Source organism: Tupaia chinensis, unplaced genomic scaffold, assembly GCF_000334495.1.
Source record: "Tupaia chinensis unplaced genomic scaffold, TupChi_1.0 Scaffold000527_1, whole genome shotgun sequence".
NCBI classification, from domain to species: domain Eukaryota; kingdom Metazoa; phylum Chordata; class Mammalia; order Scandentia; family Tupaiidae; genus Tupaia; species Tupaia belangeri.
The window spans coordinates 3,248,309-3,276,111 of record NW_006160040.1 but is presented as its reverse complement, the minus strand read 5'-3'; the positions used below and the strand labels follow the sequence as shown (position 1 = coordinate 3,276,111).

The following is a 27,803-nucleotide window of genomic DNA, read 5'->3' as shown; positions in this document are numbered from 1 at the left end:
CTCTCTGATGACGGGTGTTCATGACCTTTGACAATGGAAAAAGAAGAATAATTCTGGGAGAGTGTAGGCTTCATTTCTAGACTTTCATTGACCACTGGGCTCTCTCTTGCAGCTCAAGTCTCGGGTTCTCATGACCCCTTTAGCCCTCTCACCTCCGCGAAGTATCCCGGAGCCCGACCTCAGCTCCATCCCCCAGGACGCAGCCACCGTGCCCAGCTTGGCGGCCCCGCAGGCGCTCACAGGTAAGTCCGCAGGTGAACGGGGCTGCAGTGGCCGCAGGTCCCGAGGCGGCGCCATCTAACGGCTACTTTGTGAACTAAAGAGCAGCTGTGAGAGGGAAACGGAGACAGAACGGCAGCTGGACAGAAGATCGGTTGTCCCGGTTCTCTGAATACAAGCTTGCTCACTTGGAAGAGTCTTTCCCTTCTGTGCTTGCGCTTCTAGATCTCCTAAGGATCCTACTCTCTCAGAGCTCCACCCAGTAGGCTGAAATCCTGCCAGAGCTGTTTGATCCCATTTTCTCCCTTAGGCGGGGCACTTCCCACAATAGTATCGTCCAAAGAGAACAGTGATATGATGGTGTCACACAGATATCCTCCCCTCGTCAAGCCCCAGCCCTACTCCTGTGTCACTTAAATCAGGACAGTGGGAGATGGCAGAGGGTAAGAGATAGGGAATCAAGGGTGAGGAAAAAAAAGCAAAAAAGAAAACAAATGGAAAATTATTTGCTGACAATAACATGTATGCTGATGTGTTTGATTGAGCCAATATGCAGTGTACTCTGGATGGAAAATCTCATTTTGTATGTTGTCATGATGTACAGTGAATGAATGTAAATAAATAAATTTAAATTAAAAAAATCCCTTTAGCCCCTGCCTATTGCTCTTAGGTGTAGACCAAACTTTTAAATATGGCCAACCAGTGGGCAGGCTCCATCCTGTGACCCACTCCTAGTCTCTCAGTCCCTGGATCTGGTCAGAGGGCCTTAGCATACTCTTCCCCTGCTGGAACAGTCTTCCCTTTGAGTCATGCTGTTCCTCCCTTCTAGCTCAGCTCAGACATCTCTGTCTAGAATGCCCTTTCTGGGTTTCTTGCTGGGGTCCCCAGGATGGGCTCTCCTAGTACCTCCTTAGTGCTGCTCACAGCCATGGTCTCACGCGGTCTCATATCGGCTCCTATAGCTGGAAGGATCTGCCTTCCCACTAAGCCCTGTGAAGGCAGCAACCTCATCATTTTGCTCACGATTTTTCTGTAGTGGGGAACATAGCACTTGGCATGAAGGTTCCTTATTCATTAGATTTCCCCCCATCACCTGGGATGAGTGGAAGAGAGCCTGGTAGAGAGCACATGCCTTGTTATCAGAAAGACTTGAGTGTGAATTCACATTACACTACTGACTGCAGACTTTGAGCAGCATCTAGCTACACTAGGCTTCAGGTTCTTCATTACTACAGCAGTAATGGGACCAGCAGTTGGCATAATGGCTATGTTGCTGGACTGCGGTTTGAGTCCGCCACCCGGTGGCTTAAACTCACATCAGGCATGTGTGTGCCTGTGTGCCCAAGATCCCAAGAGGAGAATGGAGGAGAAAGGATTGCAGAGTAGCCATCCCCCTGAGGGGGGGTGATTTCTCACTTTCTGTCTCTCTGTCTCTCTCTGTCTTTCTGGCAAATGCACGCACCCTATAGCAAAAAACCTCTCCAAATAAATAAGTAAATAAAGCAGTAATGAAAATATCCGATTTACAGGCTTGAGAATATAGTAGGTATTCGATAAAGCTAAGTTTCTTCACCTTTGCTATTATTTAATATTTCTGAACTCCCGTTGTTTTTTTCTCTTCAGCACGTCTTTGCACCAGTGGTCTCCAAGGTGAGATGATCATCTCGGGAGGGCAGGGCGGGTACAAGGGAGAGTAGGAGACCAGACCCATAGAAAGGGTGGTCAACGGTGGAAGAGACTAGGACACCTGCTATTAATCATTTTTATCTCCAACTTCTAAATTTCTATTTCTTGGGTATGTTTTGAAATGCACACAATTATTAGATGTAGACAGACAATGCTTTATTATATCATTGAAAAGACAGAAAATGACTTTTCTTTCTCATTTCCAAATTGCAGATAGTTTTTATCAAGGGGTAGACTAGGATGCTATTCACTGGTTAAGGATTCTGGCTGGAGCTCTAGGACAATAAGAAATCGCAAACCAGTCTGGACATAGGCTGACCAGTTAGGCAACTATGTTAAGTTACAAGTGGGATAGATAGTTGTGGATGGGGATTGCTAGAATAAAATTAAGTTGAACTTGTATCAACTAGATCTGAACCCTTCAACTAATTGACCAAGTTATTTACCTTCATGATAATTAATCCACAGGATTGTCTTCTTTGAACAAAGCTCTTTTTTTTATTATTTTTTTATTTTTTGAGAGAGAGATTTTTACTATAGGGCGAGTGTGCTCGCTGGAGAGACAGAGAAATAGAAAGCGAGAAATCACTCCCCAGGGGGATGGCCATGCCACATTTCTTCTCCATTCTTCTCTTAGCATTTTGAGCACACACGCACAAGTGCCTGGCATGGGTTTTAAGCTAACGGGTCCAGGATTCAAACTGCTGTCAACTACGTGGGAGCCAGTGACATAACCATTATACCATCTGCTGATCCCTAAAACTTTTCTTAAAAAGGATCTATGAGATATTCCTTTTTTTTTTTTTTTTTTAAAGTTTCTTGCCATAGGGTGCGTGCACTTGCTGGAGAAAGAGAGACAGTGAGAAGTGAAAAATCACCCTTCCAGGGGGGATGGTCACACTGCAATCCCTTCTCCTCCATTGTCCTCCCCAGATCTTAGGCATGCATACACACATGCCCAGTGTGATTTTGAAGCCTTCAGGTCCGGGACTTGAACCATGGTGGGGCCATGTGGGAGTTTAGCAATATAACCACTACACCATCTGTTGCCTCTCCTTTTTTTTAACTGCAAAATTCATAAATATTCCACTGTGATGTACCATTGCTAAAATCTAGTATATATGGAAATCAGTTTGTAGACATTCTAGCATTTTTCTGAAGATTTATATTATATAAATTTGACACTTTCCTGTAAAAAAAAACATACACAGTATGTTTAATACAGTTGGGAATATGTATTACCCACTAATAAATAAACATACCGTGGGACACGTGCTCAGAAATTTCTTATCTACAGAGTGTATTTCTTTACAAGTGTGGGAACCACTGATCGGGCTCACATAAGTGGTTTGTTGAGCAGTTATTTTCTCTGAGACTATAAATAGCACTCTCTTTAGACCTTCGAAGGATATATAGTCTCTGAAGTGATTGAAAGCATCTGGGTTTCTTTTACTTAAGTAAGACTAATGAAATGTAGCTTGACAGTACCATTGTATGTGTACCTGCTCAGGATGGAAATATGTTAATATACATGGTCCTTGTGGGCCACTGTAACTGTCCATCTGTTCCCTACCTGGAGATCTTCTTGAGAACAAGTACCGACAGTTAGGGTGCTTGGCTCTTTTGCCTTTTTCGCTTCATAAGGTGGGAAGAATCAATTCGCTTTTCCATTTTAGCTTCCCAAGGTCAAGAGGGCATGACTGAGGCATGCGTGAGCACACAGAACAGCCAACGGGAACATGTGTGTCAGTACTGAAGGCCTTGTGGTCTCTGTCCTCACAGTCTGCCTCTACATCAACAAGCAAGCTAATGCAGGGCCCTACCTGGAGAGGAGGAAGGTGCAGCAGCTGCCCGAGCACTTTGGCCCTGAGAGGCCGTCAGCGGTCCTGCAGCAGGCTGTCCAAGCCTGCATCGACTGTGCCCACCAGCAGAAGCTGGTCTTCTCCTTGGTCAAGCAGGGCTATGGTGGCGAGATGGTGTCAGGTAAGGCCCTGGGCTGGGTTGTCCGAAGAGCGCATGGGTAGCTCTCTGTAGAGGTAGGCAGCCACATTTAGGCTTAAAGGACGGTGGGTGCAACCAGGGTCTGTCCTCTGTCTTCTGCCCCGAGGGCTCCCTGTGAGCTAAAGGCCTCTCAGAGAAGATGCTTCTAAACTTGGACCAGAAGATGAGACATCTAAATTCTCCTCCTCCTACATCCTCATCGTCTTTCCCTCTACTCTTTCTCCACCTCCCACTTCCAACCCATCAGGAAATCTTACTGCCCCACCTTCAACTTAGATCCAGAACCCAGCCTCCTCTCTCTGCCAACAGCAACCACACCAGTTCTTTAAGTACCTAAGTCAGATCAGACCCCTCCTCTGCTCTAGAACCCCCAATGGCTCCCATGTCACTGAGTAGCCCACATTCTGACAAGGGGCACAGGCCCTATGTGACCTGGCCCTGGCTGCTTCTTCCCTCTCCTGGTCACTCTCTCTCGCCCCTGACTGCTCTGGCCATGGCAGCTGCCATACTATTCTCCCTGTATAGCCCAGCCGTGCCCTTGCTTCAGCTTCTTTCCACCTGCTGCTCTCTCTTCCTGGACTGTTCTCCCAGCTCTCCACGTGACTTGCTTCTGGATGTCCATTAGGCGTCTCCGCCAACACTGCCTTATCAAAGCCCTTTCCTAACCACCTGTCTGAAATAGCAGCACTTGTCACTCTTCATTCTTTGTCACTCTACTCCGTTTCTTTGTCATAGCACTCACTGCCACCAAGGGCAGTGGGGAAGGCTCATGGCTTCAGCAGCATCTCAAGGGGAAATGTTATTTAAAACCAGATCCTTTAGGGTCGCAGAAATCCCTTCTTCCAACCCATAGCCTTCCTCCAGTTTCAGCCCCAACCCAAGCATCCGGAGGGAGCCAGGTTGCCACCACCATGTGGGCGTGGCAGATCGGGGAGCTCCGTCCCCTCCTATGTTTGTCTTCTCTCTTATCCCAGGCTCTTTGCATAGTGGTTGTCATGGCCTGGTCTTAATCTCTGGAGCACCAGACCCTTGCAAGATGTCTCAACTCCATGGGGACAACTTGGTGTCTTCTCTAGCCCAGCCTCATAAACGTGGCTTCTGTATCACTGAGAAAATGAGAGAAGAAACCCCCATTGTGCAGAGGACCCAGATGTCTAGCCAAGAAAAGACCAGAGAGAGAGGCGCCTCTCACATGACTGCGTCCTGGATAACCAAAGCAGGGGCTTTTAGCATAATCCCAGACCCCAAGCCTGGGCACGGGGAAGCTGTCCAATGCCGCTTCCCCACTCTGATCATGTAATTTCCTCTGAGCAGGACGCTGGCTGACTTGTGGTGATTGGTTCAACTAGAAGTTGGTAAGGTCTAGGCACACACACCTGGCTCGGCGATTTTTAAGGGATGTTATCAGATGTGAGCAGAGACAGAAAGAAGAAGCGCGCCTAGAGAACAGGGTCTTCTGAGAGGCCCTTGCTGTTCCTCTCCTGGTTCCTGTCTGGGAGTCAGGTCCTTGATCCTGGCTACCCTCTGAGGTCGAAGGCCTTGTTCTTTTCCTTGGTAACTAGCAGGGTTCAAGACACAGAAGGTGCTAAGAGAAAGCTCCTCCTGTACTCTGTGCTCATCCGGTGGCCCAGGTTCTCTACGGCCCTACCCCTGAGGCTAGGAGAGCTGCCCTCGTCTTCCCTGCTCTCCTGCTCAGCTCCTTCCGTGGCCTCAGGGGCCTTGGCACTGGAAGTCCTGCGGTGCCTGGCAGCCATGCAAGCATGGGCTGAGCCTCGCCAAGTTTCCCTTGGCTGGGGGAATTCCCAGGAAGGCCAGGGCCCAGCACTCTGTTTTAGCAGCTTGGAGGATGCCACAGTGCTGAGCTGACTCCTCGGGTTGCCACCTTGAGGCCACGAAGGGGTGGGGTGGTTTTTCACGGTACAGGTCATGGTGAGCAGACTCAGCAAGGCCGGGACAGCACCTCGGTTCATGGGGGAGGGTCTCAGGAACAATAGTCAGGCTGCCTGTCTTCACTTAGGTCCCGACCCTTAGGGTTCTGCTTTCCAAACATCCCCACATCACAACATACAGAAGATGGTAACAGGGTGCTGGCATGATAGGATACAGGAATAAGACTGCCCAGGGCTGGGGGAGGCTGCCCAGGCCTTGGGCCACCCAAGAGTGAGGGAGAGCAGTGTCACAGAACCCCATAACCCACTCCCGGTGCCCCCCTTGGGATGCTCTGCCTTAGGCACCCTTTTACAGAAGAATAGACCTTTGGTTCTCCTGCATCCCATGTTCTTTCTTCACTTACATGATCTCCCAGGCACTTCTGGAAATGTACACACATTGATTTATAGGGCAGGCCTAAGCCCTGAGGCCCTCCTGCCGTGGGTTCAGTTTTTTGTTTTTTGGTTTTTTTTTTGGGAGAGATTTTCACTGTAGGGCGCGTGTGCTCGCCAGACAGACAGAGAGAGACATAGAGACAGAAAGCGAGAAATCACCCCCCAGGGGGGATGGTCACGCCGCAATCCCTTCTCCTCCATTCTCCTCTCGGGATCTTGGGCACAGACGCACGTGTGCCCGGCGTGAGTTCCAAGCCACCGGGTCCGGGACACGAACCGAGGTCGACTACGTGGGATTCCAGCGACATAGCCATTACGCTAACTGCTGGTTCCCACCGTGGGTTCAGTTTTCATATCACCTGGTTTCTTATATTGAAGGCGAGCAGTGGTGCCCCTGCCTAAGAGGAGTTTCCGGAGTGGTCGGGATGATCACCTTCGTGAACATCGCAGTAGTTCTTTGGCAGGTTTCCCAGTCAGAGCGACTGGGTGTGTTCAAATGACAAAGTGCCACTCAGCAGGCACGTGAGCCAGCAAAGCCCCCCAGCCCCCCCAGACCCTCTCCTTAGTTTCTGTATCATTAACATGGAGTAATAACCCTTGGCCCACTGTCCTCCCAGGCTGTCAGGAGGCTAAGATGAAGTGATGTATGGGAAAGCTCTTGTCAAACTAGAACGAGCTACACGAAAGAAATGGACTCTTTTGATTTCTAATGAAAATAGACGTTTTCTTTTGAGCTCTAAAATCAAAGCTAGTTATGGTAGCCCCTGCCATCTGCCAACCATTGGGAGAGGAAATGGCAAAAAGCAAGTGGCATTTTAAGTGTGCTACTGTGTAGCAGAGGCCCAGGAGACAGCAGAATGTCCTGTCTGGGGTCTCCAGGTGAGTCCCTCAGCCGATGTGAAAGTCCTGGGGAAAAGACAGCTGCGCGGAGAGATACAGAAAGGACTGGGACCAGCAGTTGACATAATGGCTATGTCGCTGAACTCCCATGTAGTCGACCGTGGTTCAAGTCCCAGGCCCGGGGGCTTAAACTCATGCTGGGTGCATGTACGTGTGTGCCCAAGATCCCGAGAGGAGAATGAAGGAGAAGGGACTGTGGCGTGGCCATCTGCCCGGGGGGGGGGGGGGGGGCGGTGATTTCTTGCTTTCTGTCTCTCTTTCTTTCTGGCGAGTGCACATGCCCTATAGCTAAAACCTCTCCAAAAAACAAAAACAAAAAACAAAGACAAAAACAAGAAAACAGAAAGGATCATGTTCTGGGCTGGAAGAAACCGGTATTGCTTCTAAATTCTAGTAGCCCTCTAGAATGGACTTTAATCTAGCATCACTATGGATTTGTTATTTTCCTTTTATAAAGACTCTCCCCAAAGGCTCCCCCAGAGGCACCTGTAACCATCTGTGGTGCTTGATTAGAGTTAGCTCAGTGTGACTAGGGTTATCTGAATACAGCTACGCATCCGCATCTCTCCCCAGAGTCACAGCTATAGACATAGGCAAGTCCATTTGCTGAGAGGGTCCAGAACCACGGACGCGCCAGCAGCCATGAGCACACCTGTGCCCTCATCTTGGCTCCCAAGTATCACTCTTTAACAAAGGAAGCAAGGGAGTTAGAGAAATGCTTCTAGGGCTGGAGCAGGAAAAAGAATATGAGATGGGCCTGAAGCACACTGAAGTGCCCCAAACCAAAGAGGTGCTAAAGAAAAACCATGGAGGCATGCTTTAGGGACACAGGAGCCAAACTGAGAAAGCGCCAAAGATGAAAGCTGAGGCAATTTGAGCAACAACATAAATAAAGCAGTGCTGGATGACCACAGCACAAACTAAGAACCCCAAGACTGTCCCAAGTTCAATACATGACTAGATAAATAAATGAGTGGGGAGAAGGGACAGCTCTTGCTTACAAAATAAAGCCAAACGATTCGTAGACTCTCCCCTCTCTAAGGGCTGGAGCTTAGTCCCGTCGCTGCCCTGGAGCACCCAAGAAATGGAATGTGGTGGATACAGTGGAGGATGGGGCACACGCTGCCTTGGCGTGGTGATGAGGGTTAACATCCCAGCAGTGCCATGTGGCTGTCGTATGCCCCTAATCTGCTGCGATGACAAGGGCACTTCACCTCCACAGTCTTCCTCCCAACACCATCCCTATGCCCAGACTAATCTCGAGAAACACATCAGATGAACCCAAACTGAGAGACCTACCCAGTCCCTGACCAGCACTCCTCCACACTGACAAGGTTATACAAAACAAGGCAAGTCTGAGAAACCATCCGAGACTGAGGAGACACAGGAGACTTGACAGCTAATCACAGGGTGATGTCCGGGATGATGGGACCCTGGAACAGCAGCAGGACAGTATTGAAAAAGCAGGTGCAACTGAAATATAGCCTTCTTGGAAACAGAATGAAAATGGCAAACAAAAACCTCCCCGGGCTGACTGACCTGCGGCTCACTCCAGGGCCCTGCTCTGAGCTGCTCTCTGTGGTTTTTCAGTCTCTGCTTCCTTCGATGGAAAACAGCACCTGCGGAGTCTGCCTGCGGTGAACAGCATCGGGTATGTCCTCCGCTTCCTGGCCAAGCTGTGCCGAAGCCTCCTCTGTGACAACCTCTTCAGCCACCAGCCCTTCCCCAGGTGTTCCAGTGTCTCTGAGAAAGCCCTGGAGAAAAAGGAAGAGAGGATGGAGTCAGGTAGGCCTCGTCCTGCTTCCCCCATCACATGCACTGAGTGATTTCCTTTGTTCTCATTTAACGGAAACTCTGGGCATTTATTTGTCATTGCTGAATAGCTGAAGGACTACAAAACTAAGGAACTAAGATATCCCAAAGAAACTAGGGCTAAAGAAAGGGTGATGTTGGGACCAGCAGTTGGAGTAATGGCTGTCACTGGACTCCCATGTAGCTGACCATGGTTCGAGTCCCAGACCCGGTGGCTTAAACTCAGGCTGGGCATGTGTGTGTATGTGACCAAGATCCGGAGAGGAGAATGGAGGAGAAGGGTTTGCAGTGTGATCTCCTCGCTGGGGAGTGATTTCTTGCTTTCTGTCTCTCTCGAGTGCTTATCTATGTGAATAGAAGGTGTAACAAAGTGTCCCCGTTAGTGCAGAATTGTGGCCATTTGCCACATGTGTCTTCCAGTGAGGAGTAGTGTTTCTCTTTCATCAGAGGTCAAGTTCCTTTTGCACCACCAGCTCCAGAATTCAGCGAGGAAGGAAAAATGGCCAGTAGGCAGAGCTGCAAGGCCACATGGGCCGACTTGCCACGGTGCTGTATGCCAGTGCACCGAAGCCACTGGGAGGTGCTCCTTCCCTTGGCAGCCCGAGGTAGGGGTTTGCAGAGAGCTGAACGTGAATCCCGAGCATGAGCAGGAATTTGCCCTTTCTCTTTCTGTAAAGGCAGTATTGTGGATACATGAAGCATGGCGGCAGCAAAGCGTGGTCCAATCATTACGTGATTCTGCAGACATTTCTTGAACTCTTCTGTTCCAAGTGTGGTGTGAGACCCTGTCTTGGATAAGACAAAAGCAAAATCTTGGCAAGGTTTGGAGGGGATAGAGTGACGGGACTATTACAGACAATGAAAGATGCACCTCTGCAGGTATATGCTCACAGACAGGTTTCGAGCATTCAACAAAATGATACGTAGAATAAGAGTGGCTGCAGTTAAAGCCCAGGAGGACAGCAGGGAAGGACAAATTTAGGTTCTTAGCAGAGTTTTTCTTGTAAGCTATCAAGAATATTGCCTACTGTTTTGCTTTAATCTCAGACCTGGAAAACAGGAAGAAATTTGGCCTTTTTGTAAAGATACCTAATTAAAGAGGTTCTTGTGAGCATATGCTATATATTTCTATATTTTCTTGATGCCTTTATATATGTTAGTTTAGAAAATTCCTCTATCTCTCTGGGCCTAAGTTTCCCATGTTATTTTTTTTAAAGAATTTTTTGCCTTAGAGCACAGGAGCTTGCCAGAAAGAGAGAGAGAGAGAGAGAGAGAGAGAGAGAGAGAGAGAGAGAGAGAGAAAGAGAAAATCAGCCCCCCCCCCCCAAGGGAGATGGCCATGCCACAATCCCTTTTCCTCCATTCTCTTCTTGGGATCTTGGGGATCTTGGGCATGCACGCACACATGTCCAGTGTGAGTTTAAGCCACTGGGTCCAGGACTTGAACCGTTGTTGGCCATGTGGGAGTCCAGTGACATAACCACTATGCCATCTGCTGGCCCTAGTTTCTCATGTTAAATGAGAGGCTTGGAGTCAGTGATGTAGAATGTCCCTTTGGTTCTGGCAGTCTAAAAATATGGCCTCTCCTATAAACCTTAGTTGACTCAGACACTTTTTTTTTGTTATATGGCATGTGTGCTTGTTGGAAAGAGACAGAGAGAGAAGAGACAATGGGAAAGTGAGAAATCACCTCGCGGGGGATCGCCATGCCACAATCCCTTCTCTTTCATTCTCCTCTCAGGATTTTGGACATGCGTGCGCATATGCCCAGTGTGATTTTCAAACCACCAGATCTGGGCCTTGAACTGCAGAGTCATCCATGTGGGATCTAGCTGCCTTAACCTCCACACCACCTGCAAGCTCTGACACATTATTTTTTTTTAACTTATGTATTTATTTCTTCAAAGAGAGAGAGAGAGAGAAGCACTCTCAACAGGGTTTACACTCATGATCCCACTCTCAGTGCCAGCCAGCCAGAGTCATGGGCACATACAGGCTTGGCATGTGAGGGAGGGCTCAGGATGCAAACCCAGGACCCTCCTCTAGCACTTCATCAGCATGGGCCTTGTGTCACCACTGCACCACCGTCGCTGGCTGGGAACACATTACTAATTTACCGCCTAATGAATCTTGCAACAAGCGTAGCAGAATGATGTGGCTTTACTTCTCAAGCCCTTGCATCACTGTTACAGTGAACAATGACCCATGGGACATAATTCCAAAGTCACCTGATTAATGTCTCCCATTGTGCTTCCAATTTATCCTATAGGACTGCTTCTTCCCTGTCTATGGATAAAATCGAGGACAAATCTTGTGACTATCCTGGTTCCTTTCAGTTTACCAAATTTTCTTTAGTTCGTAATGAATATGCCCAGGTCAGTGTGATCATTGAACTTCAATTTTCACTTGGAGATATAACTACTGTCCTTGCCAGCTCAGGTTTGCTTCAGGCCAGTTGTCTGCAGCAGTCAAGAAGGACATGGTAGATCTCTCCCGTCATCACTCACAAAATGCTTCTGCCCCTCCCATATCTAGTTAATTTTGCTTCTAGAATTCCTCATAGCATGGTGGGGGAAAGAGGAGAGACAAGAAGCAGGGGAATTTGTACTTAGTGAATCCTGCGTGAGTTGGCATCATGCTCCTTGGCTTTGGCAGGTTTTTAAAACCTATTCTTTTTTTCCCGTGGGCTCTTTTTTTTTTTTTAAGAGGTTTTTGCACTAGCCAGAAAGACAGAAAGAGACAGAGAGATAGAAAGCGAGAAATCACCTCCCAGGGGGGATGATCACGCCGCAATCCCTTCTCTTCCATTCTCCTCTTGGGATCTTGGGCACACATGCATACGCGCCCGGCGTGAGTTTAATCTACCGGGTCTGGGACTCAAACCACGGTCGACTACATGGGAGTTCAGCAACATAGCCATTGTGCTAACTGCTGGTCTCTTCCTGTGGGCTCTTATGTGGGTTCTTTGGTGACACTGTCATCTCTTACCTGCACCTTCCCTGACATGGACAAATGCAACTCTTCTCTAGCTGGTCACTTATCATTCCTTCCATAGTTCAAGTCCTCTGGAAGTAAATACCTTGCTTCTTTCTGCTGAAGCCCCTTGCACCTCAGACCTGTCCTGTGGAAAGTCTTTAAGATGCGTCCCCACAGATCACTCTCTGATGGCCCACACCTGGGCCTTGAGAAACACATTTCCTCTGCCCAGATAAGTTCCGGGTGTGCAGGCTGATCTCTGCGGCACCTCTCCTTTGTTCTGCCACCAATTGCAATCATTTACGTTTCCCATGGGACCCAAATAATGATCTAGACCTTGTCTTCTGAACTCTAGAGGATGAATACCAAGTTCTTCACAAGGTCACATGGAAGCCATGGGGATTATGCTGGATCGTTCTTTCTGTAACGTGTCTTCTAGTCTATTTGTTTCTCAGCCTTTACGACCTCACTTCACGGTCTGTGTAGGCAGTTATCTTGGTGTAAAACTGGATTTCCAGTTTTTGGGCCAAGACTTGCATGGTGACTTCACACTTGGAATGTGGTATCTCTTGTCCTGTGGCCTCAGCCAAAATGGTAACCAACATAGTTTCACTCTAACATTTTATCCTATGAATCCTTCCCCCATTTTCTTTAAATAGTCACTGAGGAAGCTCTTGCTTTGTTTGCTCGCCTTATTCTCTCCTTTCCAGGTGCCTCACGATGGATGACATTCCACTCTTTCCCCGAGGTGGTCCGTGAGTGGCGTAGTTGCCTCGCTTCTTCCCTTGACTGAGCTAACAGCCTTTCTTGAAGCAGCAGCTGGTTTCCTTCCTAGTAGGTCAGGAGGCTGGGAAGAAATGACCCCAGCTGTCCTTGTGAACCCTTCCCTTGCCCATGACTACTTTGAAAAAATGCATTTCTCCAAACAAACCAGCCTTGTGGCAACGGTTCCTTGTGCCCTGAATGTTTCAAAACTCAGTGCTCTGTGACACTTGTCAGGGAGGAAGGGGGAAGTGGAGGAAGCAGCAATAGCACAGTATGTTCTGAATGGTCCCTTGGCCCACAAAACTTCCCCAGCCCTGCAATAACACCATTAGAGAGTCTACCTTTGGAATAAGACATGCTTCTCTAGGACTGACTTGTCAAAGTTCCTTTAAAGAGTAACACATCAAGTTATTATTATGTTTGATAATGAATAAATTTATCATCTGCTTCCTCACCACTGTGACAAGGCCCAGACATCTATACAGGGAAAGGGTGAAAGTCTTTTAATATTAGGCTCCATCCATAGAAGCACATCTTTCCTACACAAGATCTCAAGTTCTTGAGCTCATTTGAACCAGGTCAATGCCCAGACCTACTCTCCCCAAGGTTGTTCAGTCCAAGCTGGAGTGTTTTAGGCATGGTGCCAAACATTTAGGTGGTTTGTCAACACTCACCAGGACATTTTCAGAAGACAGGGAGATGATTAGAAAATGCAAAACCATGACGACTAAAGAACTAATAAGGGAACTGGGATGTTTGTGGAAGAACAAAGGAAAGATCTGGGGAATACGTGATTTTCAGTTTCAGTATAGGATTGTTTTCTGTAGTCCTAAAGAGCAGAACTAAGACTAAGTAACTAGATGTTAGATTTAATTAAATCTAAGGTCTTGGCATACTAACCCTGGTTAGAGGTATTGTTCACCTGAGAAAGGCAAAAACTCAGTGGCCCTTTCAGGCCTTTTAACAACAGATCTGCAGGTGTTTTGGAGACACCTTAGTTTGAGAAGTGTGGATTTAAGGAACACTTTTCCAGGTAGACAACTTGGCAGTTAAATAACCATATGGCACTCTCAGAAGGTAATTCCTTTAGGAATGAGGTAAAATTGACATTGCAAAGAGCTTTGAAAAGGCAAAGCCATTCAGAAGCAGAAGGGGCTGATTGAGTGATAGGTGATAGTGATCACCCCATTATTGGTGAAAAATATGTGCATGTGTCTATTTGTTAGGGCTATTAAGGGGATTTTGACAACCCATAGAAAATAAGAGCATGACATCCTCTCTGGTCTCTTCAAGGCTGAGAGCCGTGGGCTGGAGGTGGCAGGGGGTAACCCTGAACAGCAAAAGGGCAGGGTTCCCTATAATCCCTAGTAAAGGACCTCCCAGAAGTGAAGGTGAGGACCTCAAGACAATGGGACTCCCATTAGAAGCAAGACATTGTCTTAGTCTATTATTGTGTTGCTAAATAGAAATACTTGAGACTAGATAATTTATAAAAATAGAGGTTTATTTGACTCATGATTCTGGTGGCTGAAAAGTACAAAGACATCACAAAATAGTGGAAGACAGAACTTTGAGTAGAGTGAAGTATGGCCTGTGTCTACGTGGCCTCTGCCTCATTTCTTTTCCTAATAAACCCACCAGGACTCAATCATGGGAATCTCACCCTAACCACCCAATCATTAATCACCTCCTAAACCCACCTCCTTAAACTCAGTATTGATTTAAAATTTTACCTTCTTAATCCCATCATAGTGATTCAACACATGAATTTGAGAGGGACATATTCAAATTATAGCAGATCTTTTCCCTTGGGACAGAATAGGAACTTCTTCCAAATCACTTCTTTAGAACCTTTAGATGTAAACCCTCCTTCCAAATGGTCTTTCTCCTGTGCCCAGGGAAAACCAGAATTCAAGCCAGAGGTTAGAGTTTTTTGTTTGGGACCTGAAATTTCTGTCTTCTCCTTCCAATTCTATTAATTGACACCCAATCTAGTTGATGTTTTAGGAGGCAGAGCAGCTCTTTGTATGTAGAAAAATGGACTTGATAACATTGGTGTTCCTGTCAAAGGTCAGGAGGTGATCATGAGGAAAATGTTACCTGACCTTTGAGTGTTTTATTTATTTATTTATTTAATGTCTCAAGAATAAATACATTTCGGTCAGTACTTTCCAAACTTTAATGAGATGATCCAGTAGAAGTGTTCCATGGAATAGAAAAGAAGAGAGACACATGAGGGAGCAGAGTAGATGGGCCAAGATGGCATATGTCTAAATCTGGGTGAGAAAGAGGAGATCTGTGGGTCTAAAGAGGAGAAAGTGAGAGAAAGAAAAAGAGATTACAAACAAATATCCTAACATGGCGTGGCAGCCACCTACAGCAGGGACTCTGGTGCCCTTTAAGCTGCTTCTGACCCCAAGAAGATTCCCATCTGTTCTTGCAGATTCTTGTTTCCACGTCTACAGTGGCATTTAATTCTACCTTATACTGGGTCCAGGTCTCATCTCCCCTGATAGACCTGCGGGCAGGGCCATGCCACCCCCAGACAGCCTGAATCATAAGTACACAGTAAATATTTACTGACTCAAATTCTATACAACGCAACAGAACAAATTGTCTGCTTACCAAGATAGAGGATCTACTCTGGAAACCACAAATGTGAAAGCTGAACTCTTCTGCAAGATCTAATTTAGTAGCTGGTTTCCTGCCTTTTGAAAGTTAAGCAGGATGGGAACAAATTGTTTACTTTGTATTGAGTTGCTTCTTTGATATACAGATGGTAGGGGTAAAAGATGAGGAAGGACATTTATTCTTGAGGCTTGCTGTTTTCTTCCTTGGCTGGTGGTCTTTGAGCCAGGCCCTAGAAAACTTGTAGAACAACAGTCATTCACTGGGTGTTTTATTATGGTTGAACCTATACACTCAACATTTAGAAATCAAATCTGCGTCCTTGTTTAACAATAAATTTGTCTAAAATAATAGCGCTACAGAGAATGACTATACAAAAAAATACCTTCCCTAAAGATCATTTATTTCTAGAAGGGAACAGGATTTATCCAGTAGCAAGAGTTCAATACATAGATCCATCCATTTAGTCAGCTGACAGACATTTCTTGACCACTCCTTGCATTTGTAATGGAATAAGGCACTCCATGACCAGGCCACATGCTCAGAGTTACACAGAAAGGCTGCTTGAGGAGAAGTTGGTGCAGGTCTTCTCATGCTTGGCCTTCTGCTTTCCTCTCAGGTCCGACTGTGTGTGAGTCCCTAGCTGGTTGAGGTATGCGTTCCTGTTTCCCAGCCAGAAGGCTGACCACGCAAAATGGTACACCAGTGTCACTTCTAGCAAACATGTAAAAGAGCAAAACAACCACCCACCTCTATTTAGGATAATTGTGGAGAAAATTACACTCTAAGTAAATCAATTCTCTTTCTTCTGGGTTTCCTATCTTTGACCCAAGGGGTGTTTTATCCTTGTCCTTGTAGATTGGCTTCGTCGATACTGGGTGATATCCATGGAGTAGGCAGAGCCCTTCATTCTAGCTATCAGGAGAACTTTCTCATCCTTACCAATCCTTACAAAGTAGCCCACTCCTCAAGACACTAAGCATAGTTTGACCTGGTCTTTCAAATAATATAGAAAATGATAGTGAACAACAACAAAAAAAAAAAAAAAAAAAAAGGAAAAGAAAAAAGAAATTTGAGGAAGATAAGAAATGAAAGGGGAGTTACTGGCCAATGGCTGTAGAGTTTCGGTTTTACAAGCTGGAGAGCATTGTGGCGATGGATCGTGGTGACGGTAGCACATTATGAATGTGTTGATGCACCCTCATGGAACTGTACACTTAAAAATGGTTACGATAGTAAATTTTATGGGATGTGTATTTTACCATAGGAAAAAAATTGGGGGAGAAAAGAAACTAGATACCACCTCACTAAAGAGAACAAAAGAAAATGATGGAAGACACGTTACTCTGGATTCCCTTGCAGCTGCTTGTCTCCCGGTGCAGGCCACGTGATAGGAAGATTACAGAGCGGTTTTCATTGTGTCACAGCCACCAGTCACATGGACATGATGAGCTGTTCTGTCCTCAAGCTGAGCATTAGAAAGGTGGTCTTTTGGAAAGAGCATGAACTACCAGTGGCAAGCTGGTGTGTGAGATGTGGCCATGACAAACCCCGCAGGGCCCACAGTTGTGCACTAGAGACTCCGTCCACACCTTAGGGTTATTTCCCTGAACCCTAATCCCCTGAAGTAGGCCCTAAGGTAATCTGGGTTATCCATGTCACTATCTGCTCAGTTAAAATAGGAATGCCAAGAGGAATTGTAGCACCTTAGGATCCTAGTAGACCTCCAAGATTAATTTCATAAACTCCCCTAAGTGAGTGCTTTCTAGATCTCACACATAAGCAACAAACTCTTTGATTAAAAAGAAGGAAAGAAAGAAAGAAAAGAATAAACTTCTCAACAGAGAATTGGACTAGTATTCTATAGTAGATACATCCTTGCTGCCACTGAAGGAGTAACTACAACTTCCCAAAGCAGGATGTGCAGAGGCAAGAGGAAGGAAATACATTCACTTTCCTGTCTCTATCAGTTAATCTGTTGTTGTGTAACAGAAAAGCCCCTCCCCCCAAGCTTGGTGGCTGAAAATACCATGGATTATCTTTCAATTTCTCTGTCGGGAGTCTAAGTGCAACTCGACAGGGTCCTGTGGTTCTGGGTTTCTCAAGAAGATGGAAACATTCCAAAGCTCACCTGGGGAAGGACTCCTTCCCAGCTCATCTGTGTGGTTGTTGGGAGGATTCTTCCCACCAGCAGCTGATTCCTTGCCAGGTGGGCCTCTCCATAGAGCATCCCACCACACAGCAGCTTGTGTCTCTAGAGTGGGCAGTACCAGAAAGTACTGTGACCCTTCCTCCATCCGGATGACCACTCAGTTACAAGGTATCCTCTAATCCATGGATTCAAGATTTTTCTGATTTAGGACCAGTTCTTTTCTTAAGAATTATTTTTATTTTAAGTTTTTATTTATTTTATTCTTATTGTTATCTTCCAATTTGAGCAGAGAAAGACAGAGAAGGAAAGTGAAAAAAGGAAGCTACCACATCCAGGACTTGAACCACGGTTGGCCATATGGGAGTCTAGTGCCTTTAACCACCACGCCACCTGCCGGTCCAAACCACTTTTATTTCTCCCCCTCCCCCAAATGTAGGGGTTGCTGAGGAAACAGAACCATGATTCTGGGAGGTGTCCCAGAAACCCCTATCTCTTGGGAATTCCCAGAGACCTTGGTATAGAGACTTGGCAAGGCTGCAGGATCGTCCGGAGGGTGGTTATGCCACCTGCTCTCCTAGAGACGGAAAGGCATGTGTTACTCCAAATGGCTGACTTTGATCCAAATCGCCTTTGGTCCAAATTTCTGAAGGAGGAAATCATCCCATAGTCTTAGAACAAAGTCCCAGGCAAACCAGAAATATTGGGAGGGATAAAGAAGCTCAGGTGTCAGGCGTTAAAATTACGGTTGGTTTCTGTGCATCTTATTAGGGAAGAAAAAGTACAAATGCGCTTAAGTGGACCAGAGGGGAGTCAAAAGGTGGATTCTAAGGGCTGAGTGATCTGAACTACACAGACAGGCTTAAAGAGAAAATCTATACTGGCCAGAGACCCAGTTAATGGACAATTTAATTGAGGCGAATGAAATGCTCAGCCTCATAGGTGGTGTGGCCCAGTGCCCTTTGAACCAGGAAGGCTGGGCCAGGAGGCCACTAGGGGAAAACGTGATGAGCTTATCTGCAGGAACAAGGGGCGGGGCTTAGCTTGAGAAAGGAAAACGGGCAAACCTCCGCGGAGCCTCAGTGAAAGGCTGCACGAGGGCGCGGAGAATATCTGGCTTCTGCCACCAAGGGATTCTGTAGAGGCGCAGGGGCCGAATCCCACAGCACCCAGCGCAGCTAGGAGCCAGCAGACCCTGGAGGAGCGTGGGTGAAGCCGCCTGGTGGCAGACACGCCACACGAAGGTAGGCTCCCGGGCACCTGTGTTTGGGCTGAGGCGAAGAAGCGCGGCGCTCTGGACCTTCTCTCCCTGTCCCTCCTCCTCTCTTCTCTCCTTGCGGGGCTCCTCTTTGCCTTCCAGGGCTCACTACATGTGTCCTGTAGAGAGCGGCACGATGATCTCAGGTCAGGTCATAGTTACCCCATGGCCGCCTTCCTGCCTCTTGCCTGGCTTTCAGGCCTAGGCACCTGCTGTGCTGCCCTCTGTAAACTGCCGAGCCAAGGCCTTCGCACGTGGAGGACGCTGTACACTGTCCAGAGCCTGGGCAGGGCTGTGTGGCTGCAGGGAGGACAGACCTGCCAAGGGTAGGCTCTTAACCCAAGATAGGCATTGTTTTCCAGCTCCCAGCCTGGAGGAAGGTGGCAGTGACCACTGCAGAAAGGGTTTACTCTGCAGCCACTGCCTGGATTACCTGTTACATAGGATGTGGGGACATGAGGTGGGGAGGAGAGAGAGAGAGAAATACCAATAGCAAGATATATAAAAGGCAGAGAGACAGACGGACAGAACTGTTTAGAGACAGAAAGAATCCTGTCTAAGACCTGGAACATGTTGGTTTTTATTGGCTGAGTAGGTGTTACGTGAGAATCATTTTGTGGGTGGTGGTATTGTAGCTGTTTAGGGCTTCATTTGGTTATGGAATCCAAGCCAAGTGTCTATTTCATTTTTCACATGAAATCAGTAGTCCAGCCATGAGCCGCTAAGTCTCATGTCCTAAATGAGAAGAGAACTGAGACGTAGTCGGGAGTGTCTGTGGTCTTACATGGCTGTCTCCTTCCCCTCCTGGAGCCCCTCTCTCCATGGTGTGGGAATTCGTCTCTCTGGCTCTTGGCTTTCTCCTTCACATCCCACTTCAACTCTCTGCTTCTCTCGTTGGAGGTTCTTGATGATCCGGCTGCTCATGCCTGTCCCTCTAGGACTGCAGCAGCAATGGGTTGTGCAGTAGGTGTCCTGGGAGCCGAGGATGCAGGCTCATCCTTCTCACCCCATGTGCTGTCCTCAGCCTCGGCAGGGGTGAAGGAGGAGGGCGACGTCTACACACTCTGGGCTCAGAACACCATGGCTTTGCTTTCCAAATTGGGAGGCTTAGACATAGTTCAGACTGATAAGCAAACAGGGCTTGAATTCTTCTGGAGTGTTCTTTAGCCTCACTAGGCAGGCTTTATACACAGCTGCTGGAGGAAACCATCATCCGCAAACAGACTATCAGTGATGAAAAGGGAACCTCAAGCTCCCTCCATAGTTTCCAGGACATTAAGTCCTGAAAATGCGGCAGTGCTCTTTGAACTTGCCATTTGCATGTTTGCATTTCTATTAAATATGCACTTACGGTTGTACAAAAACCAGATACTTTTCTTTTTTTTCTGGAGGAAAGATTTAACAATTCACAAGTGGTCTTTTGGGTGGATGTAGGGAGTTGTAGAAGTACATAAAGAACCCCTCATTTACCCTGCTGTGTTTTTAATTTTGTTTTTCGGTTTTTGCTATATGGTATGTGTGCTCACTGGAGAGAGACAGAGAAAGGGAAAGTGAGAAATCACCCCACGGGGGGATGATCCCTTTTCTTCCAGTCTCCTCTTGGGATTTTGGACACACACACACACACACATACACACACACACACACGTGCATGCCTGGTGTCATTTTCAAGCTGCCGGGTCCTGGACTTGAGCTGTGGTTGACCATGCTGGAGTCCAGAGCCTTATCTACTATGCCACCTGCCGTCCCCCCTGCATTCTTTATTTAGTGTTCTCCACAGCAATTCAATGGCCTCAGATAGAGACTGGGTTGGATCCTCTTGCTCATGAGAGGTGCCAGGTGACAAGACAGCTTATTTCAGATGAAAACGTATGTTATAAGGGCTAGGAGGAAATGACCTTTACCTGTCTGTCTGGTGGTTTGCCTGGGGTCTGTGTGTGGAAGTTAGATCCTGCCAGGGCCCTGGGGCCAATGATCTCAGGCCTGCTGGCCCCACCTGGGGTTTACTCATTGGTCAGCCGCAAAACTGCTTGCAGGTATGGTTCTCTCTCCTAATACGGATTTCGTTCTTTCTTCTTACCAACTCTATATAGTAGACGTAGGTAATAAACGTATGTCACAGCTCAATTACATTCTCAAGCTACTAGAAACTGTGCTTTTAGTTCATCTACCTGTTTGTTGGATGACTTACTGATTTTGAAGAGTGTCAAAGGTACATACCCAGCAGTCATTTCACTGAAGCAAAGAGGACTGGGGTTAGAAGTGAGCAAGAACTTTCGGGCAGTGAGATTTGTAGCACCGAGGTCTAACTGTGAGCGCAATTATAAACCATTTTTGGGAAGGTTTTAAATAAGAGGCTTATTATCCACCTTAGCTTCCTCTCTGGACACCACCCTGTCTGAAGAGAGGGGTTGTGGCTAGTTCAGTCCATGCCAAAAGTCAATGGAACTCCTTCACGGTTTGTACTGTCTGAGTAAGGCCTGTAGAACTGTTTACTGAAAGTCTGCTTTAAATTGATTTATTTAACTTTAATCCAGTCTTAACTTCAGCCTTTAGTCAGCTTAAACAATGGCATAGTATCAGTGAAATAATTTAGATATTCATTATATTTTGTCAAAATATATTAACATATATGACTATAAAAAAATAGTGTTTACTTCTCACAGGTTGGAACTCTGTCCTCCAAAAAGATATGTGTTCAAATCCTGATCCCTGGTTCCTGTGAATGGGACCTTCTTTAGAAAAAGGCTTTTTGCAGATGAGTTCAAGTTCCAAGTTTAAGTTCCATGCTCGATAAGGATGTCCCCCAGCCCAGTGAGTGGTGTCCTTAGAAGGAGAAAGAAATTTGGAGACAGACAGGCACACAGGGAGAGCACCGTGACCGAGGCAAAGATCAGAGTGATGTGTTTGCAGCCAAGGAACAGCGAGCATTGTTGGCAGCCATCAGAAGCTAGGAAGAAGCCAGGAAAGAGCCTCCTCCCTGGGGCCTTGTGAGGGAGCATGGCCCTGAGCCACCTTGATTTCAGACTGTAGCCTCCAAAACTCGAATGGGATAAATCTTCGTTGTCTTAAGCCACCCGCTTTGTGGTAATTTCCGCAGCCCTAAGAAACAAATGTTAGCAGCCATGTGTCACCCAAAGTCATCCCCTGTCCTACCAAAGGGTCAGATCCAACCCTTGGGGAAATGCTGGGCTGGGTGCTCCCAGTGTAGGGGAACTCCCATTGTGAAGTTCCTTTCAGTCTCGTAGTTGAACCATGATGGCCATGTTGGGTCAGTCATTTTTATCCTTAGTTATGATATGAGTGTCCATACCCCTAAAAATGAGGAAAAGGCTGTTTTAATCGGGTTTTCCCTGCCCTGCCTCATCAAGTCTGAGAGCTGCCACAGTACGTGTATCTCGACATGTTGTCCACTCGCAGTCTCCCCAGGAACCACTGCACAGGGCCGCACTTGGGGCGTCGTGGTTTGGCTCAATGGCTGTGCACCTGAGCAGACCTCGGAATCACTGGCTCATCCTTTGCTGAGCAGAGAGCCATTGCTTGATGCTCTCCGAAGTCGGTTATTACTTTCTGATTAATTCATTTGGATCATAGCCCAGAGGCTGGCTTTTATTACCTTTGATCTCACCCGTGATCATCAGCAGTTTTTAAACCAATAAAGTGCATGTCCCCTTGGCTCCCCGTTCCTGCACTTCGTCACAGGAGAATAATCTTCCATCTGTATCTGTGCTTCCCACTACAGTACAGATGAGTGAGTTGTCTGCATCCTCTACCTTAGACGATCAGGATTATATAGGCATATTTCATTCGATTTAAAATCTTTAATGAACAGAATAAATGTCTTTGTTAAATCTTTCATGCTTAAAAAAGTTTATTTCTTCCATGAGAGAGTGAGACAGACAGAGAGAAAAAGAAAAAGAGAGAGGCACCTCCAGAGTCTGCAATCCTGCCACCAGCCTCAGCCAGCCAGGATGTGTACACACACCCTGCATGCACAGGGAGACCTCAGGATGTGAACCTGGAACCTTCTATATGGCCTTAGCATCACAGTGTGTCGCATTACCACAGTACCACCTCAGCTGGCCTTTTTTTTTTTTTTAATTTATCACAGATCTACAGGACAATTTTTTTTTAATGCCAGAGATCTATATGTGCATGAGAAAGGAGAGAGAGAAAGAGAGAGAAGCACACCTAAAAGGGCCTGATCACACTATAGTTCTTCTCCTCCAGTTCTCTAGCTCATCAGGATCCTGAGCACGTGTGTGCATACCCACTATGTTTCTCAACCCTCTAGGGCCAGGGCTCAAACTCTGGTAGGCCATATGGGATCTGGGCTTCATCTGTGCAGCACTTCACTACTATGCTATGGGCCAGCCTTATATGGAGAATTCTTATGTACCTTTAGAATATGAATTTTAATACATCTTTCATGTAATGGTAGCCTTACTGTTAACACTGGCCCAAATGTTTATTAAATAAGTATTTATTGGGTGCTTCCTTTATGCCAAGCACCATACCAGACACTGTGTCGCTTCCCCACAGGTATCAAAGGTCTTGTCATTCGGGATACAAAAAGGATTGCTATCTTGGGTTATTTATATAAATGGAATAGTTTTTATTTTTAAGAGAGATTTTTGTTATAGAGTATGTGTGCTGGCCAGAGAAACAGAGCGACAGAAAGAGAGAGAGAACCCCCAGGGGGGATGGCCACTCCAATCCCTTCTCCATTCTCCTCTCAGGATTTTGGGCATGCATACACATGAGCCCCATGTGAGTTTTAAGCCTCTGGGTCTGGGATTTGAACCATGGTCAAATATGTGGGAGTCCAGCAATGCAACCATTATGCCATATGCTGGTCTCATAAATGGAACAATTTACTATGTGGTCTTTTGTGACTGGCTTCTTTAGCATGTTTCAGGGCTCATTCATGCTGTAGAATGTATTAGTACTGCCATTAATTTTCATGTTCAAATAATATTGCATTTTGTGAATATAACACACTTTAAATACATTTATCAGTTGATAGTCACTTGGGCCATTTCCACCTTTGGCTGTTATGAATATGCTGCTATGAATACTCACGTACATCCTGGCAGCTTAAAAAACACACTGGGCATGTGTGCCCAAAACTCTGAGGAGAATGGAGGGGAAAGCATTGCATTGTGGCCATCCACGCTGGGGGTTGATTTTTCACTTTTCCTCTCTCTCTTTCTCTGGCCAAAAAAAAAAGGGGGGGGGATTGCAATTATTGGTGCAAATGGTAATTCTACTTTAACTATCTGAGGAACTGCCAGACTGTTTTATAAAGTGGCTGCACCATTTATATTGTGACCAACAGTGTTTGAGAGTTCCAATTTCTCTATAGCATCACGAACACTTGTTATCATCTGACTTTTTTTTAATCCTGATCATCCTGATGAGTATAAAGTGGTGCCTCATTTTAGTTTTGATTTGATTTGATTAATGAAGTCAGGCATCTTGCATCAAATGCTTTTTGGCCATTCTTTTTTCTTTGTCCATTCTTAAATATGCTTATCTTTTTATTATTGAGTTGTTACAATTCTTAATATATTCTAGAACAAGTCCCTTATCAGATGTACTTTGCAACTATTTTCTCCCAGTTTCCGAGTTGACATTTTGCCTTCTTGATTTTTTTTTTTTTGAAACACAGAAGTTTTTAACTTTGAGGAACCCCAATTTATCTAATTTTCCTTTTATTGCTTCTGTTTCTGGTGTCAAATCTAAGAATACTTTTCCAAATCCAAGGTCATAAAGTTTACCTCCATGTTTCCTTGTAAGAACTTCAAAGTTTTTGCTCTTATATTTTTGTTTTTGACTCATTTGAGTTAATTTTGTATATGTTGTGAAGGATGGGTCTAGATTCATTCTTTTGCATGTGTATTTTCAGTTATTCCTCTACTATTTGTTGAAAAGACTGTTCTTTCCCTCATCGAATGGTTTTAGGATCATTGTTGAAAATCAGTTGAATGCAGATATTTTTGGACTTTCCAATGTATTCCATTGGTTTGTATGTTAGTTCTTATGCTGGTATCACACTGTCTTAGTACTGTTGCTATGTGGTAAATTTTGAAATCAGGAAGTAAGTCCCCTTACTTTGTTTTTCTTTTTAATGATTCTTTTGGCTATTGTGTGTCCCATGCAGTTTCATATGAATTTTAGAATTAGCTTGTTAATTTCTGTGAAGAAATTAATCAAGATTCTGACAAGGATTTTGCTGAATCTGTAGATCAATTTGGGGAGTATTGCTACCTTAACAATAAGTCTTCTGGGACCAGCAGTTAGCGTAATGGCTATGTCGCTGGACTCCCACGTAGTCGACTGCGGTTCAAGTCCCGGACCCGGTGGCTTAAAACTCACGCCGGGCACGTGTGCGTGCGTACCCAAGATCCCAAGAGGAGAATGGAAGAGAAGGGATTGCGGCGTGGCCATTCCCCCTGGGGGGTGATTTCTCGCTTTCTATCTCTCTGTCTCTGTCTGTCTGGCGAGTGCACGTGCCCGATAGCAAAAAACCTCTCCAAAAAAAGAAAAAAAAAAGAAATGCAGATGTCTCAGTCTGCTGACAGGTGTGCCATTTGGAAGTAGGCTGTAGAATACATCTTGTCTTATCACCCATCTTCACAGATAGAGGTTACCATGATGCCCTCTGATCTCTGCTTCTCTGTACTGCCTTTTTGCTTAGCCAAGATAGTCCCTACCGAAGAGTGCCTGGTGAGCCCCGTGGGCATGAACCGCTACGGCATGGATCCCTCCACCTCTGCCTTCAACCACAGGAGTTCCTTGCTCCTCTCCTCCTCATTGTACTGCAAGAGGCAAAACTCTGGAGACAGCCACCTCGGGGGAGGGCCTGCCACTAGCACTGGCAGTCCTCACACCAGCTCCATGTCTTCTGGAAGCCCCTTGGCACCTGGGCTGAGGGCCCCGGCATCCAGCCCCAAGAGAAACGGGACCTCTCTTGAAGGAAACAGATGTGGTAATGTAATGCATGCATGGGTTTCTTCATGAAGTAACCTCCTCTGTCCTTGCCCTGGGAACACGACGTGGGGTGGAGGAGAAGTGGGTTGTGGCTGTTTAAATGTGGGACCACTGGGAAATAATAAGTTTCCACAAGCCCTTTCATAGATTGTTACTGTTCTTGAAAGCAACCTTTGACCATAAGGAAGGAAAATGGTGTGTTCAAGTAGACTAGGTTGTGGGACCAGCTGATGGGGTAAAGTTTATGTTGCTGGACTCCCATGTAGTCAAACATGGTTTGTGTCTCAGACCTGGCAGCTTAAAACTCTCACCAGGTGCATGTGTGTGTGTGTCCAAAATCCCAAAAGGAGAATGGAGGAGAAGAGATTACAGCATAGCCATACCACCTTGTGTGTGGGGGGGAAGAGGGGGTGGATTTCTTGCTTTCTGTCTCTTGTCTTTCTGTCTGGCCAGTGCACATGTCCTGTACAAAAAAGTAGGCTAGGCTGAAGGTAGTAAGTCCAAAATATATACTGACTCCAATTCCGCACAGGTGTTTGTTCACGAGTCCAAGGTTGGTGTTCTGAGTTGGTGGGTCCTCCTAGTTGGATCCATCTCAATTTGGTGACCCAGGCCCTACCCATTTTGTGGCTTTGTCATCCCATACAGCTCCGTGACCTGTGTGTTTGGCAGATAGAAAGGGAAAGAAAGAAGGGGGAAGGCAGAGTCTGTGGAGACAGCGCCCGTGCCTCCTTGGAGTCTGGGAGTGTTGCACCTCACTTCCATTCACATCCTACAGCTCGTCATCTTGCTATGCTTCATGATAAGGTAGTCTGAGAGTGGTAGACTAGCTCCGTGCCCAGGAAAAACAAGACCTAGACTTTGGTTAAGAGTAGTCTCTTGGTACCAACAGATGGCGTAATGGTTAAGTTGCTGGACTCCCACATAGTCAACCATGGTTTGCGTCTCAGACTCGACAGCTTAAAACTCATGCCAGAAGTGTGTGTGTGTTTGTGTGCACACGTGCCCAAAATCCCAAGAGGAGAATAGAGGAGAAGGTGTTACAGTGTGCCTATCCCCTCCCCGGGGAGAGGGGTGATTTCTCGCTTTCTATTTCTCTCTGTCTCTCTGGTGAATGCACATGCCCTATAGCAAAATTCTCTCTCCAAAAAAAAGAATTGTCTCTTGCATCGTGGGTGACATTTCCAGTATACAAATATAGGGGCAGACGCAGAATAAAGCAAACTCCCCATGCTGGTTGTAAGGTCACTCTGCCTGCCCCACTGATGAAAGCTTGTTGGAAGGCAGTGGCAGGATGTGGAATCATAGAGGCCATTCTGACATTTTAAAAAAGTACTTTTAAGCTTCAGGATTCTGTAAATGAGTAGAAGCCACAAAACATAGTGGAGAATTGCATGGACTTGAGCCAGACAGCCCGGCCTGGAATCCTGGACCTGCGGCTCCCTGACTATTAGTGTGCCTCAGTTTCCTCACCTCTGAAATGAGAATCACAATACGAGCAGCGCCTGCCTCATGGGATTGTTGGGAGGGTTAAATAAGTCCACATGTGTGTTGATGGCAAGGCCCAGGACACAGAAAGAGCTCGGTAAGTGTTGGTTGGCATAGAGTGTTAACTGTAAGCGATCGCACCCATCCCCTATGCAGCTGAGACTGGTCAGTAAGGCCCCAGGCCAAGGGGTCCTGGAGTCTTCATTTCGTCCCTCTGTAGCCTCCCATGAGCTGGCTCTGTCTCCTCTGACAAGCTCCCTTTTTCCTCTTACTCCCTGGATTTCTCACCAGTGGTGCCCACAAGCCCTGTGTTGTAGTTTGGATATTGCAAAATGTTACACTGTTTTCTGTGTTGGGGTTTAGTTGTCTTGTAAAGGTGTTAAGTGGAAACCTAAACTGTTCTTGCTGTCCCAGGGTGGGGCCTTTGTTATGGTGAAGTCCTAGGGTAGGGTAGGGTCCTTATGAGTTCTGTTGGGTTCATTAGAGGAGTAAGGAGACCATAACAGGCAAAACTTACAGACAGCGACTCTGCCTAAGATCTTGCCCTGGCCCGCAGGAGGTGTGGTGGTTAAGGCACTGGATTTCCACATGGCTGACCATGGGT

General features: G+C 46.4%; 1 protein-coding gene across 11 annotated transcripts in view; it reads left to right on the top strand.

Moving 5' to 3' along the window:
• Positions 1-27,803, top strand: part of SCML4 (Scm polycomb group protein like 4) — a 124,003-nt gene that overhangs the window by 75,993 nt on the left and 20,207 nt on the right. For 6 of the 11 annotated variants that reach the window (XM_027775120.1, XM_027775118.1, XM_014591058.2 and 3 more), the window contains 5 exons: positions 113-242; positions 1,843-1,869; positions 3,688-3,888; positions 8,721-8,915; positions 25,419-25,709. In XM_027775120.1, the coding sequence (XP_027630921.1) occupies positions 113-242; positions 1,843-1,869; positions 3,688-3,888; positions 8,721-8,915; positions 25,419-25,709 (844 nt within the window). Of the gene's footprint in view, positions 1-112; positions 243-1,842; positions 1,870-3,581; positions 3,889-8,720; positions 8,916-18,152; positions 18,705-25,418; positions 25,715-27,803 lie in introns of those variants that run through there. The other 5 variants (XR_003550790.1, XM_027775123.1, XM_027775117.1 and 2 more) reach the window with 5 other exon arrangements.